This window comes from Aquila chrysaetos, chromosome 11 (genome assembly GCF_900496995.4).
Source record: "Aquila chrysaetos chrysaetos chromosome 11, bAquChr1.4, whole genome shotgun sequence".
NCBI lineage: Eukaryota > Metazoa > Chordata > Aves > Accipitriformes > Accipitridae > Aquila > Aquila chrysaetos.
In genome coordinates this window covers 492,136-510,275 of record NC_044014.1, presented here as the reverse complement: position 1 = coordinate 510,275, position 18,140 = coordinate 492,136, and the positions used below count along the sequence as shown (strand labels likewise).

The 18,140-nt window shown below is 50.7% G+C and overlaps 1 protein-coding gene across 3 annotated transcripts in view; it reads left to right on the top strand.

Moving 5' to 3' along the window:
• Positions 1–2,611: 2,611 nt before the first annotated feature.
• The window catches only part of INPP5A (inositol polyphosphate-5-phosphatase A), a 262,748-nt gene continuing 247,219 nt past the window's right edge, over positions 2,612–18,140 (top strand). For all 3 annotated transcript variants that reach the window (XM_030030829.1, XM_030030830.2, XM_041127108.1), the window contains exon 1: positions 2,612–2,754. In XM_030030829.1, the coding sequence (XP_029886689.1) occupies positions 2,680–2,754 (75 nt within the window). In that variant the 5' untranslated portion in view covers positions 2,612–2,679. The remainder of the gene's footprint in view (positions 2,755–18,140) is intronic.

Here is an 18,140-nt window from a genome sequence, read left to right as displayed (position 1 = left end):
TTGCTATTGAATACTGAGAATAATCTTGCGAAGTAGTGGCTTTTCAGACACGGGCATCTGCTGCAGTTGCTCGCTCTTTTCACAGCTTCAAGCTGTTTGATCCTGTGCATATTTCTAGTTGCCCTGGCTTGACAGGGTGTATTGGGCCCCTTCTCCAAGCAGTGGGATCCTTGACTTCAGCGATTCTGCTCCCTTCCCTCACCCCCCTTTCTGAAACACCTTCCTGTAATGTACTGGACACCCTGCAAGGCAGGATCTGCCCCGGCCTGAGCACTGTTCCTGGTTTCTGAGACTCTCTGTACTGCAGGCGTGCGATGGCAGGACCTGGAGGCACCGCTCTGGCTGCACTGCATTGCGGCGCCCATGTGGTGAGCACGCCGCGGCGCTCAGCAGCACCTGCGTGGTTGCGGCGTGTGTGGGAGGAACACACTTGAACCGAAGGTCTGGCTGCTGGTTTCTGCGTACTGCTACCCACAGCGATTATATGGGAACAGAGGTGAGCTCAATCTCCTTTCCTGACTGCAGGTGGAGGGAGCATAATCACAAGGTAGCAGGAAGACATCCCTTAGACACTTCTGGTAACTGAAGCTTGCCAAAGAAAGAGGTGCAAAACTATTTTTCTGTCACACATGAAATCTCATTCACTGCAAGCATGAGCAGAGAAGCTCGTTTGCCTGACGTATCTTTAACTCGGAAGACGCTTGTTGACTGACCGTAAGCACACTTTGTCGATTACGATGCAAAATATAATAATTTTTGCGTAACCCACGCCTGAAGGCCCACTTGGGAGACACATTTTCTCTGCCTTGTGTTTGGAGCCGTACGTGATTATTTGCTGCTGGTCAGACACCTCTCCCTGGGGAGATAGAGCCAAGAGCTGAGGAGAAATAACGTCCTGCTGAGGAGCAGTAACAATCTTTCTATTTCCCTGACAGGGGCCCGCGCGTTTCTCTGGCCGAGCCTTCTTGTTCAGTGCGATGTCTGTCTTCCTACTCGGTGTGATGGATGTTTCAGTCTTTGGTGATTTCCCTCGTCACCTCTCTTACACTGTGTGTCACCCATTGGACATTCCTCACCGTCACGCTTTCTGCCGTGGCACCCCCAGATCTGCCACTACACTTTGTTTTCCCCGCAGTTTTGTGTATTTGTGCAGCTGCTCTTGAGTCTAGTTTGGGTTTCCATTTTTCCCTGCTCCGCTCAGTGACTTTCTGTCCATAACATTTATGCGCTCTTTTGACAACAGCTTCCCCAGCTCTGAAACTTCGCAAGACCTCAGCAGGCCTTGTAATACGAGCTTCTGCACATTTTGTTCCTATTACTAATCGGCCATGAAATATAGATTATCTTAGGAGGCAGCTATTTTGCACAGCGCAGCAAAGACCGATTTATCATTTCACTGGTTCCTCAGCAAAGTTACTGAAAAGATTCCTTTCACAAAGGGTGTTTTGCAAGCTGAAGGTTACTTTGGGGGACTCCCAAGCTCCGTATGCAGGGGGTCAGCCTAGCCCCCCATAGGTGTGCTGGGGGCAAACGGGGGCTTCTCCAGCGCTCCCGAGAACTGCCTTCCCTTCCCGAGAACTGCCTCCGCCGGGCGCTTCCGAGGCGGGGGGAGACCCCTCGGCTGCCCGCGGCGGGGGGGGGGTGCCGCCGCCCCGGGAGCCGCTCCTGCCAGGCGGCCGCCGCCGCTCCCGGCCGCCCTGGGCAAAGGCCCCGGCGGCAGCCGCCGCGCCCCGGGGCAGCGGGGCGAAGGGCAGCGGGGCCGGTTCCCCCGCAGGAGGCAGCTCCCCGGGCAGAGCCGAGCTCCTGCCCCGCCGGGGCGCTCGTCAAGCCGACCCACGGGCCGAGCAGCCCCGCCCGATCCCCGCCGGGCCCCGGACACGGGCCGGCCGCGCCAGGCCGCGCTCCCGCCCAGGTGAGCGCCGCCGCCGGCCCCGCCCCGCCCCGCGCGCGGGCGGGGCGGGGCGGGGCGGGGCGGTGCCGTGCCCTGCCCTGCCCTGCCCTGCCCTCTCCGCGGGGACGGGTGGCCGCGGGACAGCGCCGCCGGCTGCCTCCCGCGGGGCGCTTGCCGGGGGTTGGCGTTGCCCTTTTAAGAGCCGCGCGGGGCCGCTGTGACGTCGCGGGCGCAGAGCCCTAGCCCGGCCCGCCCGCCGCGCCGCCAGAGCCGGGAGCGGCGGCGGCAGCAGCGCGGTGCGCGCAGCGCCCGCCCAGCGCAGCCCAGCCCAGCCCGGCCCAGCCCAGCCCAGCCCAACCCAACCCAGCCCGGCCGGCGAGCGCCGAGACCAGCCCCGCCGCGCCGCCACCAGCCGCTCCGTCCCGTCCCGCCCCGTCCCGTCCCGCCGACCTGCCATGCGCCGCGGCCCGGCGCCAGCCTCCGCCGGCGGGAGCCGTCCCGGCAGCAGCGCGACGACGACGGCGGCGGCGGCGGCGGCGGGCGAGCGCTGAGCGCCGCGGCCCCGCAGCAGCCGCTAGGGCGGCCGGCCCCCGCCGCGGCGCGGATGTCCGCGGGCTGCCCGCGCCGGGAGGACTCGCCGCCGCCCGCGCCCCCCCGCCCGCGCTGACGGGGCGGGTCAGGCGCCCCGCTCGCCGCAGCGCCCCGCGCCCGCCCCCCGGGCTCCCCGCAGCGCCGCCGCTGCCGGCCGCGCTCCGCGCTTCCGCCCGCCCGCCGCCAGCGCCGGCGCCATGGCGGTGAAGGGGGCCGCGGCCGGCGCCGGGGTGCTCCTGGTGACGGCCAACGTCGGGTCCCTCTTTGACGACGTAAGTACCGCGGCCGCGCGCCCCGCCGGGGGGGGGGAACGGCGGCCGGTGTGTGTGTGTGTGCCGGGGGCGGGGGGGGGGCTGCCGGGGTCGCCGCCGCCGCGCCGCTTCCCGGGCCGCCGCCCCGCGCCGGTCCTAGCGCCGCCGCGCTGCCCCCCGCCCGCCCGCGGCTGCCGCCCCGTCCCGGTCCCGGCCGGCCTCAGGTGCCGGCGGCGGCGGGCAGGGCTGCCCGCCGCGGGAGGGCGGGGGGGGGGGTTGTTGGCGGTGCCCCGGCAGACGTCCCGTCCGTCTGCCGCCGGCCGGCCGCTGCGTTTGGGGGGGGGGGGGGGGGCTCTGTCTCCCCTGGAAGCCCCGAGGAAGGCGCCGGGGCGCGCAGCCTCTCGGTGGACCGGATTGTGTGGCGGGCGTGCCGTGTCCCCGTTGCGGTGACCGCCGCTGATCGTGCGGCGTGGTGGGACCTCGTCCCGGGTGGCTCAGGTCCTCCAGCCGCGGTTCCTCCCGAGATGTCCAGAGGGTGGGAACTTGGGTGCTCTCGTTCTTGGGGGCTGGGGGGGGGGGAGAAACGGATTCCACCGTGCAGCACTCAGCCTTCCGCAGAGGCTGCGGCTGGGCTCACCCCCAGGCTTTCCTCCTGAGACGCCTCATGCACGTTGTGACATGAAAATCCGATTTAATTTCTGTTTAGCGTAGTGTACTCAGACAAATGTTTGGAGCGCTTCTCACCGCTGCAAATAAGGCGAGCGCAACAGTTGATAGGGCTAGCAGCGAAGCAAAGAGAAGAGTGCTTTCTGGCAAACTTGCATGAATTAAGACAGATGCTTACAAACATCTGGAATAGCAGCCAGGCTTCTAAACCTCCTGGGCTGCGCCCCGGGTGGAATCTGGCACCACTGAAGTCAGTGGCACCGCACCGCTGGAACTGAGCAAGGCTGGCATGTCACGTACGGTAAAGGGAGCGTTTCTAGGGGTTTGCAGTTTGTGCAGCAGCGTACATCTAGCAGAGAACTGGGCCCAGACTTGTGCTGCGCATTGCTCTTGCCGTGTGTGTTAGGACTGGCTTTGCTTCGTGTGCCAGCCCTGTGCACAGATCACCACGTGCGCTACAGTAAGTGTGTTTCGTTCGTGCCCCCCACCCCCCAGTCTTCAAAGTTTGCTTTGTTTTTTCATCATCTTGAAGGCTGACCTGAAGTACGCACTCTGATCCATATGTGCGTAGTCAAAGGATGCAGTTCATCTTTTCACCAAGTTTAGTAAACTTTGGCAAATTATCACTACAGTTATTTTTACACTTAAAAGTGTCAGTTCATATTAAGTGAACACTGTGAAAATACTTATGTCACAATAATTTCCATGATTATGGCCTTAGGCTCGTGCAGTATCTATTTGTGAGTAAAGCCGCGTGGTGTTCAGTCGGACTTCTGCAGATAATTACTGCTGTGCGTTCCTGTTGCCATTGCTAGAGCCTAAAGGTGATAGCTCCGTTTGACCTGAGCCTGCTATCTCCCATGGCAAATGCTGTGGTTCAAAGTGCTCTCCTGCCCTCTCTTTCGGCTGAGAGTGATAAAAGCAGCCACCTTGGAGCACTGTCATTGAAGAGATCCTGTGCTGTCACACCAAACGATTCCTGGTTGTTCCTAGTTAGTATTTGAGACTCGCTGGCCTTCCTGGAGAAGGTGAAGCATATTTGTTGTTTATCGTTCGGCATGACCAAAGAGGGGAACGCTTCTGCTCTAGCGACTGCCTTGTGATCAAAAACTTAGTTTTCTACGGCAACAAAACCGGGCTTATTTGGATCTGTTCCACTGCAGGGTGGGGAATGGAAAGACTGGTCTGAACTTTCGTGATTACGCTTCTGGTTTGTTGCTGTTGGAGTTGGGACCGGCGACTGCCCAGTCAGGTTTCTGGAGTGATGTTGGTGCAATTCAGGCACAATAAAGATGACATTAGCTTGCTTTGTGAACTTAGCTTTCGAGTTACATGTTGGAGCTGGCAGTGGCTGTTTCTGGTTCTTGGGCTCTTCCTGCTCAGCTGGGGCGTAAGTTTCGCTGCTATGACCTGAAGTGATCTTGCTTATGAACAAGGACTCCTGCTTTGATAGACTTCACCTAAGCCACTTCCAGTTCCTTTAATCCATTTTTTCCGTTTCTGATTTCAAATTCCAGTTGGTGATACGTACCTCAATTAAACACTACATTTTTAGTCACATTTTCCTGGACCTTGAGGTAGTGTAACGGTATGCGTTTTCACAGCACAGTGCAGAAACCCCGAGTGGACGGGACAGCCGGGTCTGAGTGTCCTGCGGTAACACAGTCCTGCCTTCTCTTGCTCTGGGGATCTGATTCACCGTGGGCCAGACATCCTCTGGGAAGCGTTCCTCCACAGAGCTCTGGGGCGGGTGTCCCCGTGTAAAGGGCTGCTGTAGGCAGGCTGGGTCCGGGCGGGGGGTTCTGGTGGCGTGGGTCTTCGGCTGCTGAAGCTGCCCACCCTCGCCAAGGCTGCACTCCTGCGCTTGCCCCACGTGGGTGGGACTTCTGCTCCCCGGTTCCGCGCTGGCAAACCCTCGCGTATTGGCTCTGTGATGAACCTTCTTCCGATTTGTTTAAAGTAGCCTGAACGTTACTGTGTGGCAACAGCACGATTTGCACTTGAGATGTGTTTTGTATGAGTACTGTTCCTTTGGCTGGCACATGCTGTATATGCAAATGCTGTTTTCATTGAGATCACTATTTTGTAGAAGAATAATTTAAAGTATCTTTGGAAGGCAGGCTTGTCTGGGTAGGATAGTCTTTCCTATATCTTGGTATTGCTGACCTGGCTATACTTTTGCAAAGAGGAGAAAATTGTTTGGGGGTTTTGGGGGGTTTTCTGTGGTGGTTTTTTTTTTTTTTTTCCCCTCTCCGATTGCCAGAAGGAAATTACGATAACATACTGGTTTGCTCCTGCCAGCCATCCACATCCACTAATAACCTGTTGCAATGCTGACCTGGGAGCTCATGAATAAACATGTTAACAGTGAAGAGGGTTTTTCATTCCTCGAGTAGTTTTGCTGCTTCATTAAAAATGTTAATGCAGTATTACATCTACAAATATTTTTTCAAAGTTTTATGAACATGTGCATCTCATGAATATGAATGCATATGATTTTTGGTACATTTGTGTTTACTTAAGCATTTAATGTTTGTCTTGCTGTATAAACATTTCCTGTTTTTTATCACAGTATACTCTTGCTAACAACAGAAGATGGAGTTCAGGTTATCTGTGGGTGACTCTTCCCCCCCCCCCCCCCCCCCCCCCCCAATGCCCCTGCCTGCCACAGGGGGGTTGGACTAGATCATCTTTAAAGATCCTTTCCAACCCAAACCATTCTATGGTACGAGCTTCTCCCTCCCCGGTTCCCTTGCTTTCTTTGCTTCCTCTGTCTGCACTGACAAAATTTCACATTTACCTTTCAATGAGCCTACCGCTGTAGTGGCCATGAAATCAATCTGCCTGGCACTTCACTGCTTTTACTGTATAGGATTTTAATTACTTTCATGAGCTGCCTTTTTTTCCTGCCTGCTGTATCCTTTTTGTTGTCTTCAGTTACTTTTAAACGGCTTAATGCTGTTTGTTTTCCTTGGGACAAAAACCTGGGAGTCAGGTGCAAGCAGCTGGCGTTGGGGCCGGCGAGAGCTGTCGGCCGGCCAGAGCTCATCCCCACCGAGGGCTGGGTGTGGGTGGCCGGCAGAAAGCTGTACAGACACCTGCAATGAAGTGCCTCCAGCCGACCTGTGGAAAACTCCTCCGAGGACACCCTGGGGCTCACGAGCCGTCCCGGCAGCTTCTGTGGGACGCTGCACAGGAGGGTTTTGGGCAGGGTCAGGAGCATGTCGTGTCAAGTGAGAGTACGGCAGCGGAGGAAGCGCTTGGATTTCGCTGCAGGATCGTTCAGCCTGAGTGCGGCACCTTACCAGCCACCGAGCAGAGCAGGCTGGGTTGCAGATGCACGGGCACGAGTGGCGGGAGGCATGCCTGTCCCTAGTTCAGGCAGGTCCCCAAACCTGTCTGCCACGAAAGCAGGAAGGCAGCCTCTCTGCCCCTGCCTCTATCCCTCCTGTCTGGCAGATGTCTTGGAGAGACTGGGTGTCATGGGGAAACTTCCCTTACTGCGTGTTTCGTCATCGCACAGCGAAGGGGCTTCGGTTGTTTCTGCTGGACGGAGGCAGATGGAGATCTTTGCAATGCAGTTTTTGTTGTTGTCTCAGAAGTTTTGTTAGTTTGTTGCATATTTAGCTGGGTGCAGTCACAAATACTGAACACACACCTCAGTGCTCACGCTTGAAAATTGTGTCTTTCCTTGTTTTAGTTCTAGGTGACTTTAACAATCCATGTTGTTTACACCTCTGGACGTAGATCTTTAGGGTAAAGACTTCCAATATGCCCAGCAGACTTAGCCATACAAGTTCCAACATTTCTGCTTGGGTTGGAAAATAGTTCATTTGTTCCAGCTTCCTTTGAAATTGGAATATAGGAGCCTAAATCAGGTAGGTACTTCTGAAAACATCTCCTTCTGTCTTCGTACTCCTGAATGTATGTAGCTCTTCTCTAATGGGAGGTTGATGCAGTTCTCAAATTCTCAGGACAAACTTAGGCCAGAGTAGAAGTGTAATGATGACAAGAAAGGTAAAAGCTAAACAGAACATGTAATTTTATTAGTTTAAAAAAGAAGCAGGGGAGAAAGTAGGTTAGGGCATCGCTGTGTGGTGCTAGGGTACCCATACTCAAGATTTTTCAATGACTAACAGCATTACTGTCCTACCTGTATTTTCTTTGACCGTGCAAAATAACTAGCCTTCATATGACAGTGCCAAGATGGGGCAGTAAGCTTTCACATTCCCAAGCGGCCTATAACCTACTCAACATTTGGGTGAAAGCCTCCCATGTAGTACACAAAGAGGGCAGGGGTGGAATTTCTTGTTCCAAGTCCTGTTTGTAGTATTATTATAAGTACGCTTATGGCTTTAAGTCTGAGTATGAACTTGGAATATCCTTTCCTTCTATTAAGAGCTGAAGTCTCATCAATTGAATTTGAAGTAGAAATACTTCCCATAATAATTTTTAAAAACAGCCTGTTCTAATGGGTGGTGGTCACAGCGTAGATGTCTCTGTCACGCTGATCTTAATTTTCCGATCCTGAAACAGTGGGTGTAGTTTTATTTTGATATCTAATATCTGTGGATTTAGCTGGTATTAGGTGATAACGATAAGGGCTTTTTTTGGCTTTGTTGTTTGGTTTTTTATTTTTCTGTTTCTCCCCCCCCCCCCCCCCCCCCCCCCCGATGATTAATTGTTTTGTGGAATATTTCAAATGTGGTAGGATGGAAAAATGTATTAATTAGGTTTTGATTTCTAACTAAGTATTAAGACTAGTATGTTGCAAGTCAAGGCACCCTCTTTTCTTCAAATTATGGCCACTAGATTGAGGGAAAGGTAATGCTTGATTTGTTGAATTTTTTTTAAAAAATCACATTATTTCACTGCTGAAAAACACTTATTCCATCCTTATTGTCAGGCTGTGTTGATGTTATCCAGAGTGGAAGAGAAAACTAAACAAACGTGCCCAGCTAAAGGCAATGTTTCTATGAGAAATTTAAATGCACGGGGAGTATTTCTGCTGGATTCAGTGGGGCTGCCTGTGGCTGCAGGCACCTTGCTGGCAGGGAGGAGTAAACTAAACCTTCTTCTCCGGCCAAGCAGGGGGTAAGAAGAACAGAGTTGGGGTAGCTGGAGGAAGAGGGGCAGAGGCAGACGAGCGAGGAGGGCCCTGGGCCGGCTTCGCCCGTGGGCTTGCATGCTTTGGAGCAAACTCCTCCTTTCGCTCTGCGCCCCAAAGCTTGCTGGTAGTTGGAGAAGGAGCCCTGGCTGCTGACAGGTTGGTCTGGCGGGCCTGACCCCCCTCCTGTGCGGCTTCCCGGGGCCGAGCCCGGTGCTCCGCAGCTCTGGCTAGCTCCCCGGGGTGCTGCCCCGAAACCCGGTTTGTTTATCGTTTTGCTTTCTGTGATGCTGTAAAATTGCATGCTCGTAACTGAGGACTTCCATCTTAGGAATACATACTCTTGAGCGGTAAGATAGAAGGCCGATGAAAAAGTATTTTTCAGTGTTCTCTATTATGGGAACCCTAAAAATAAGTAGTCTCTAATTTATCTATTTCTGCACGCCTCACTTTCTATTTTCTGGTTGTTTTGGTGTCATCTTTCTGATTTTAGTTTTTTGTTGCGTAAGTGCCACTGGTAATTTCTTAAACATTGTTGCCGCCTTCTGTTTGTTTGGTTTTCTATGGCAGAATCTCAAATCAACGTTTTTCTTACAGTTTCTGCTCTACTCCTGCTATTTTTTAGGAGACTCTTTACTGTTTTACGCAATTCTAAACCCTCTTTGAAGGAGGTGAAATTTTGAGGTAGACCAGACTTTGGTACTACCTAAAACTTCTTGAGCTATGTGAAAATGATGATGGGAAGGAGAAAACTGTTTTGTTACCCTCTGCAGTGCTTGTGCATTTGAAAAAAAAAAAAAATTTTTAATAATCGAGGGCTCTGTTGGACCTTGAGAATGAAATTGTTGGTAATACATTACCAGCAGGGTACAGCTGTTGGCCCAGATGTGCAACTGAACGAAGCTGAGTGGTGGCCCAACGTGATGGTGTCTGGCTGCTGGATAGCCCTCGCTTCCTGTGTAGCTCTTGATCTGCTGCTGTGAAGAGGTGTTTTGGTTTGAAACTCCTTCACTGCTTCTTGTTTTCTTTCACTTCTGCGACTGGGGATGAGCTCAGGGACATGTGCATGGACAGCTGGAGTGGCTTAGGCGGTACAGTGGAGCTGCACCAGCAGTAATGCCCGTGCTGGTCTTTGTTACCAAAGTGCTTTTTCCAGGTATACAGGGATAACTTGCAACTGTTGATACCCGTGCTTTGCAAAAATGTGGGATAGCTGGGGCAAGGATTGTACCAGTTTGTAGTTCTTTCTTCATTTAGTCTTTAGGTAGGCGATAACGTCAAATAACATACAGCAAGAGTGATGCGCTTGCAATTGTGCTGTTTTGACAAGGTCTGTCTTAAATCCTTCACAGCCTGCTTGAAGAAGATCTAAATACTCGTGCTGATTTATAGCTTCCTAGGGTTCAGCTTCCCAAGTAATTCAGCTCTTAGCATCCCTAGCTTAGGCGAAGGACGGGACACCAGTGTGTGCTGGTGGGGTCGTTCATAACCAGTGCCCCCACGCAAGAGCACCCCGGTGCCCGGCTCTGCGCAGCTCTCTGCTGTGGTCCAGGGGTGCTTCCCCCGGGGGCTTGCGCGGCCACTGCACAGATCCTGCTCACAACCAGCCCTTCGCTTCCAGCCCCCTAAGGTATAATAAGCGGTGATAGCTGAGAGTGAGCAGCAGAGCAAATTCCCCTTTTAAGTATAAATGAGGATCAAGACGCGAAGCAGTTGGGCAGTAAAGCAGTGACACGTTATTGTGCATCCGTGTCCTTGCAAAATTTAAAAGCTCTTTTCTAATTTGCTGAAGACGACTGGAGCAGTAATAGTACAGGCGACACAGAGGGTAGGGTTTTTCCTCCAAGATGGAGTTGTATGCTTAAAAGAAAATAAATCATTTTTTTTTCTTTAACAAAAAATAACAAATTTTCTTTTTAGCAGGTATTTTTACAATTCTCTGAGCAAAAGAGTTTTAATTAGGAGCTTGTACAGTGTTCAGCCTCCCTTAAGCAGGAAGCTCAGAAGATTATCTTGTAGACCATCTTTCCTCTCCTTTTGATTAAGTGTTATCATTAACAGCAAGAGCACATGTTTTCATGAGGAAGTAATAGTGGCAAAGTGCATTACATAATTACAGTTTTCTGTTAATGTGGTTTTATAGCAGGTGGAGTAGAGTTAGCATTTTGTAACTTGCTGAGTTTCCACAAATTGCCAGTGTATCAGTGTGATGGTTTAAGAGGATTTAATTCTCCAAATATTTGCATATGAAATTATGCAATGGGAGTAGGATAGCATAGGAAGAATGCTTTACATGTGCATCTGTGAGTTTATTAGCTTGTACAAGCACTCTCACAAGGGTCAAATTTTAAAGGTTTTGTTGCTGTTTCAAAGTTATCATCGTAAATTTTCTTAACGCAGAATTTGACTTCAAAGGGAGTTGCACATAGAACACCAGAGTTCATGATTTTTCTAAGAGGCTGATCTGTTGTTTACTTTTTCTCTTTTTCCCTTTTCTGTTACTTATTTCAACATACTGTTTATATCTTCCACCCCCTGCAAATGCATTTCCTCTTTTTCTCTCAAACGCTTTCTTTCCCTTTCTTGTGCTGTGCATACTTACTTGTGAAGCTCTCCCCTTATTCCTCATTTATTATGTGAAGTGAGAATGTCGCTCAGAAAAGCAGCCTTTTCATTTGCAGTTTTGTGTGTGCCTCAAAAGGCGTTAAGAAGGCGAGTTTGGTTACCCTGAACACATCATCCACTGCTCCTTGAAGCAGGAGCTGTTCTGCTGCAGCAGGGATTGAATGTGTATGAGAGGGATCTGATTTATTAATGCACGTCCCCGGGGCCCTGGGGGCGCACTGGGTAGCGAGCCTGTTAAAGACAGAGCCAGGACGACGTAATTCCAGTGAAGTAACTCCCTCAGTGTTACAAAACGGCTCCACGTGGAGCTTTAACTTGGGCTTCAACATGTCGTTGCGCTGCCTTTAATGCAACGAGCGTCTTGCTCTCTGTTGAAGAGGCGATTCCACGGCGTGAAACTCAAAGTTCCTTCTCCACCAGGGTCGATCAACACTCTGTTCCTTGGCCTCCATGTGAGAAGAGGAGATCAAATGGCTGAACTACCTTGGAAGGCAGACTGGCTTTTAAGTACGTGGTCTGGGAGTTGCCTCCTCTCCACCCCTGCCCAGAAGACCAGCCACTTCGGTCGTAGCTTTACCTTGTCCTCTGCCCCTAAACTCTTACATGAATTTGGAAAAGGAAAAGTCAGGCAGGCAGGTCTGACTGCAAGCCAGTATGTGGAAGTTCTCAAAATATATCTACATTAGTGTAGTCTAATACTTTATTTGATATTTTCTAACCATCTTTTTTCACTGGCTTGGTAGAGAATAGGAAGTGGTCACAGAAAAACAAGACTTTCTGCCTTTGGTGAATGGACTATCACAGAGTCATTTAGCATCCTTTTGCATCTTTATTACCGAAGTGGCAAGGAGTCTTCCACTGATGAAAGTTCCAGGGAAATATGTTATTTTGTGGTGTGGAAAAGGTCAGATTAAGCATGACAATCATCAGACTGGGGGAGAGTGAGTATTAAAAGTAAAATGTTTCTGTTACTGCTTTTTTTTCCAATCATGGTAGTTATTCAACACTTTTAGCACTATTTTCATTATTCGTACGTCATCTTTTAATGTAAATGTACTATTTAATCACTTTCATTTTTAATATGTTATTGGAAAAGATATCAAAGTTAAAGCATTTATTGACAGCAAACAAAAGTGATCATTGCTTTTATATGCTATTTTGAAGTCGGAGGTAATTGATCGTTTTCATTAATGTCTTCAAGTTGTTAAGCACTTGTCTTCGTGAGTCAGTCAGCTTTAACAGATAATATCCTCCAAAGCAGAAAATCAAAGCTGAGAAAAGTAATTAAAAACCCCGTGACAACACTGGAAGCTTTCTGTCATGGTATAGGTAGCTTACATGCCGGTTCAAACAGCTTTTAGGGGTACGACTGTTACTGATACTGAGGTATTTGCCAAACTTTAGCTCGGTTTAAGACCTGTGTGCCTGTAATCTGAGGTGATGCTGACAGCTGAGGGATGCCACTACAAATGCAAAGTTGCAATGGGAGAACTTTCATTTCACATTGTGGTTCGTGACTGGAAGGGTTTTCACCTGGGGTTCTGGTTTGTCTGGCTCCTGGCGTCGGGCCGTGGCCTGCGGGACCCAGAGGGTCCCGTCCCCTCTGGGGCATCAAGGGGCGAAAGCCCTGGGGTGGGAGGCCGGCCTCGTCCCCTCTCTCGGGAAGGCAGGAGCAGCCCGGTGTCGGTCAGGAGGCAGTCGCTGATGGAGGCCGGGGGTACGGCGGTGAGGCGAGCGGAGCAGGAGCATCCATGTGAGCAGGGAGCTCTGCACGGCAGCAAAGGGGGTCACCCGGTGTTTTCCTTCCCTGCAGAACCAAACAGGGTGCTGGGCCGAGGCGCAGGAGACCCCCCCTCATCCTGCGGGAGCCTGTTTGCAAAGAGTTTAACGAAAGAATCTGGAATTGCCTACTGTTCTCAAAGACTGTCTGCTGCTCACTGTTCAGCAACAGCTCCAGAAGTGCGGGCAGCACGGCATTTAGTCACTGGGAGGAACCCATGTTTGTTCAGTCTTCAGAGAGCCAGAATTAAAAAACGTTAATTTGTAGTGATGTGCTGATGCACGTACAGAAGCTGTGCCTGTCTCTTTCAGGGATGTAGGAGTAAAGTATACTGAATGGCACTGAAACAAGGTGGTTTGGGTGTTTTTCTTTGCAACACAAAATACGTGGTGTTAAATTAAGCACAAATTTGGAACCAACAGAGCATTAGATTGTGGAACTCATGGCTGCAGATCGCTTTACGGGGACACCAGTAATGGACACAGTTCAAAGAGGGACCGCACGTCTGCGTTGTAGGGAAGCAGTGCAGCACCTGCCAGGACTGTCTGTCCCTCAAAACAACCTGGAGAAAAAACCCAACTGCTTCAGGGACGAAGGCATTTACCAGTCATTATCAGGAGGAGGGGTGGTTTGATGGTGGGAACGCTGGTCTAGGCTTTGGAAATCAGGGTTCAGTTTGGGTTCAGCCACAAGCATCCTGCACAGCCCCGGGCAGGTGGCACCAGATCCCCAGATGGGGCACGGCCGCGATGGGATGCAAGCAGGTGAGAGTAGCTCCCCAGCCAGAGCAGGCTGTGCAATGTTTGCCTCTTAAAAGGCTGCGTGCCTGAGTCGCGTGGCGATCTGTCAGGGGTAACTGGACAGTGTTGGTTATGGGTGAGACCCAGGGTGATGGCTCATTCTTTCCACTTTAGTTTGAGGAAGGCAGAGAAGAACCATGTACTGACTTCAACGCAGCTTGTATGGGCATGCACCACGTTTTATTACTGGAGAAGTTCCTGGCCAAACAAAGGCTTAGTTAATACAAGCTGTATGAGCCTCCTGCTTAGCGAGAGGTTCCTTTGGCTTATGCAAGCTCAAATGAATAACAAAGCTAGCTCTTTAGGTACACTTTAAAAGAAAAAGTCTATCTTTACTTACGGGAGTAAGTAAAAGCAGGGAAAGATGCTCCATCTCAGTCTGCGTTTTGGTAAGGCTTGCAAAGACTGTTTACAGGACGTTAAGTAATGTCACCTTTCTGTAGAAAGTTCAGATCTCATTAAAAGGCTTCATTAGCACACCGCAGAAGGAGCGGCCGATCACAGGCATTAAGTACCATGGGAACATGCTGTATCCAAAACTCGTTTGTTGTACTGTGCATAAGGTAGAGCTGTCTCTACTTGTTCTCTCTTTATTTTCCGGTTTCCATTGCATTCTTGAAAAGAGATTTATTTTTTTATTGCCCTTGAATGTATCGGCAAGCCACTGCATATTAATGGATGGGCTCTTCGGAGCAACTACGTACTGTGCTGTTAGCACTCCTAGCACTGCAGTAGACAAACAGTGAGCGGCAGGCAGGCTTTGTGAGCGGGACATAATTCTGAATTCTTTCGTTAAAGCCTTTTAAGTGATCCCGTGGGAGCTTGTTTTGAAGTTTTTTGTTTTTCTGGTGTGGCAAACGCTCTAATTTTAGAGGCTTTACCAATCCCAGCGGGAAAAGCAAAACTAGTTTTCCCGTAGGAACATCTCAGAAATGTATGCTGAACTCTCTTTGGCAGTGGTTATTTACGTGTCAACCAAACATTAAAAAAAGTTGTTCAAAAAGCACTTGAGGGAATTCTGTATTCATTAAGTACCATCAGCCAGCATTAACTATATTTTAATTGCTTAAGAATTCTTGTTTATTTAGGGACAGAATTACTGCTTTTCTTGGACTAACTGGGCAGTGAAGACCTTTATGTGTAATGTTGGGCAGACAGCTGTCATTGGATCCGTTATTGCAGCAGGTTTGCACAAGGAAGGTTCCTTTTGACAAAAGCATTGGCTGTTTATGTCCCTGACCTCACCATTCAAAATGTTTTTTTAAAACAGCTGTTCAAATTGAAAGTGGTGGTGGTCTAGAATTCCTATCGCACTTTTTATTGGAGGAAGAAATGGAAGATTTTATTTTTTTTTAATTTATTTTTAACTTCAAATGTTGCCAGGCGCATGAAGGAGTCAAGAACTGGGTGGAACAGTGTGATAGGACCAACCCACTCACTTCAGAGAACTGGACGTGACCCAAAAATCTTCTGCTACAGCAAGTTTGTTTTCATGAACTGGCAGTGTTGTTTTTCTGGGCTGGAAGGACAGACCTTATCCAGGCTTGGCTGCTTGCAAGACCATGAAGCCAACTCTCATTTGTCTTGTGGGGTAGCAATTTTTAGCAAAAAGGAAGCAAGGCCTTTTCCCTTCAGCCATCCTTACTAAATGTTAAAGTACTTGTGATTTATGACCACTGTGCACCTTTTACTTATGTCAACAAACAAAGATCTTTAATATAATTTAGCAGAAAGTGGGAAAGGAGCTGATGCTGTGTGGTTCTACTTGTTCTTAGAGGATATCAATGCCATTGTAGTCTTACTGAAGTGAGTGTGTGGAAAATACATTGTATGCCAGGGTCGGTGAAGACAGAGCTGTCTAAGCCAGGTGAAGGGCTATATCCTCGACTAAGTAGGTGGAATTTTGGTGCAAGAATTGCTTGCTTGTGTTGCTTAAAATAATGAACTATTGCCAAACTAATTAGTTTTTCATTTGTATGTGAATATTCAGTGTCATATAATGAAAATCCATATTAAACAGATAAAAGCTTTGCTTTATGTTACATTCAGAGCAATGCGAGGAAAGTCCCGAAGGAGACACCCTTCTACTGCAAGGGTGCCTGAGCACTGGCACAGGTTGCCCAGAGAGGTTGTGGAGTCTTCATCCTTGGAGGTATTCAAATGCTGTCTGGACACGGTCCTGGGCAACCGACTCTGGGTGACCCTGCTCGAGCAGGGGGTTGGACCAGGTGACCTCCAGAGGTTCCTTCCAACCTCAGCCAGCCTGTGATGCTATGCAGCCAGACACCATACTTTTTTTTTTTTTTTTTTTTTTTTTTTTTTTTGCTGTTGATGCCATTGCCTGTTGCTTTCCAGCGCTTGCAGAAGACAACTGCCTACTTCTCAGTTCATCTCTTTGTGGCAAATCCTCGTTCCCTTTTTGTCTGCTTTTCTGTTATGGATGTAGACCATTTCCAAATGCTTTCCAGAGTGACTTTGGTCCAGGAGCTGGAACATGTGCATTTGAAAACAAAGGCTATCCTGCTGTTCTGAAAACTTGAGGAAAAATACGCACATTGTCTGTCAGCTTCTAAGTTTCTCTAAATCTTCTGAAAGCTTCCTCATATGCTTTTTTAGTGTGCTGAAACTGAAGTCTCTAGGTCAGGCTTTCAGCTCTGATTGTTTTTTGTTTGCTTGCTTTTCTGTTGACATTTCAGTAGCAAGTAAATACGCTGTTCCTGATTTACTTCAGAACTGGAACGGTGGTAGAAGCACAGGAGCCAGAAAACAGTTGCAAGTGACTGAGACGATAAGAGCAGTGAATCTGCAGGGTTCACTGGCAGCTGATGAATCTGATCTTTACCTCAAACAAAGGAACAGCAAAGGTGCATGGTGGGAAGTGATTAGATAGCAGAACGGCTGTTGCACTGATGTGTTTCTGTTCGTTCTACTACTGTGTTTGCAGTATTGCTGTTTGTTACTTGAGACATGATTGGTCCAAAGAACCGAGCTGAGAACTGTGAAGAGACGTTGTCATAGTACAAAAAGCAAAAAAAAGAGTATTCCTCTTCTATTCTACATTTTGTTCAATTGCCTGGTAATGTAAGGCAAAATGACCTGCCATTCACATTTGCAGTAGTTCATCTGGCGTAGTCGGAGTGTAGAGAGTGAAGCTTCTGCCAGTATTTTTAAAACCTCCGCATCGCTTCTCAGAAGCGGCGTGTCCGGCTCTGTCTGACGGGCCGTACAGAGGCGTTAGGGCTCAGCCGCAGAGGCGCGTTACGGAGGTTAGCTCGGCTTGCTCGCCGCGCTCAGCAGGACTGGGCTTGCCCGGCGCGGTGAGGCTGCCCGGCGTCGCCTCCAGCAGCAGGGCAGGTTCAGACCCTTCCCTCTGCCGAGAAGGATTCCGCACCTGATCTCAAATTTGACTGCTGCGCGGCTTAACGATGCCGCCTAATTCGCATCTGTGTCCCAGTGCCGTCTCTCTCCTCCTTTCCTCGTGCGGAGAGCTGCGGTGTGCCGGAGCAGGCGCTCCCGGGGGGAGCGGGGCAGCCGAGGCCCGGGCAGGGGCGCGCAGCCCTCCGTGGAGCGGGCAGCGGGCGCGAGCCGAGGCCGTCGTGGCCGCGATAGTCGCAGGCGGTTCCTCGGGGAGCGAGTGGCTCGGCGGGAGCTGGGACGGCGCAGGCGGACGGGGCCGGTTGGGAGGATGCTCTGGGTTGTGCAGGAAGGCGAGGCCGGCGGAGTCTCTCGAGGCCGCGGGTATTGACGGTGCTGTCTCTCCATCTCCCCCTTCGCTCTCTGAGCTCGATGCTTGCATCTCGGCTGTTCTCCTGCAGGTTTTGCAGCCTCCCCCAGCCACCCCGGCAAGCGTCCTGGCTGCCGCAGAGGGAAGGAGGGAGAGAAGGCAGAATGCTTCGGCAGTCCTTGAGAGCGGGGCTTTCTGCCGCTGTCACGGGCTGCTGCTGCTGTTCGTGTAAGGGGCTTTTCCAGTGCAGCAGAAGGATGAAGTGGTGCAGAGAGGAGAGGTGTAAGAGGGGGGCTCAGCAGGGCGCAGGGGGGCTGTTCCTCCCCTGCTTTGGGGGGGTTCACGTACTGCTCCATTGCTCCCGGTCCATCGCTCCGTGGGGCTTCTGCTCCGCCTCTGCCCTGTGCTGGGTTCTCTCTGCCAAGGGGCCGTTCCTGAGCGGGCGCAGGAGTGCGGCTGTACGGGGTCACAGCGGCTGGAGGAGCGAGCGCTTCGCTGCACAGCTGAACCTGGAGCAGTCAAGTTCGTGGGGCAGGACGCGCTGGAGGCAGACCGATAGTCTCAAAGTTCCGAAGTGATTCTGAAGCTTGTGGGTGTTTCATGGGAGGGGATGTTCCCAAAATGTTCATTAGGAAAACCTATCAGGCTTTTCCTTAGTGGTCAACGACCTGCAAACAGAAAGCATTTTTGCAGCTATGTGAATTC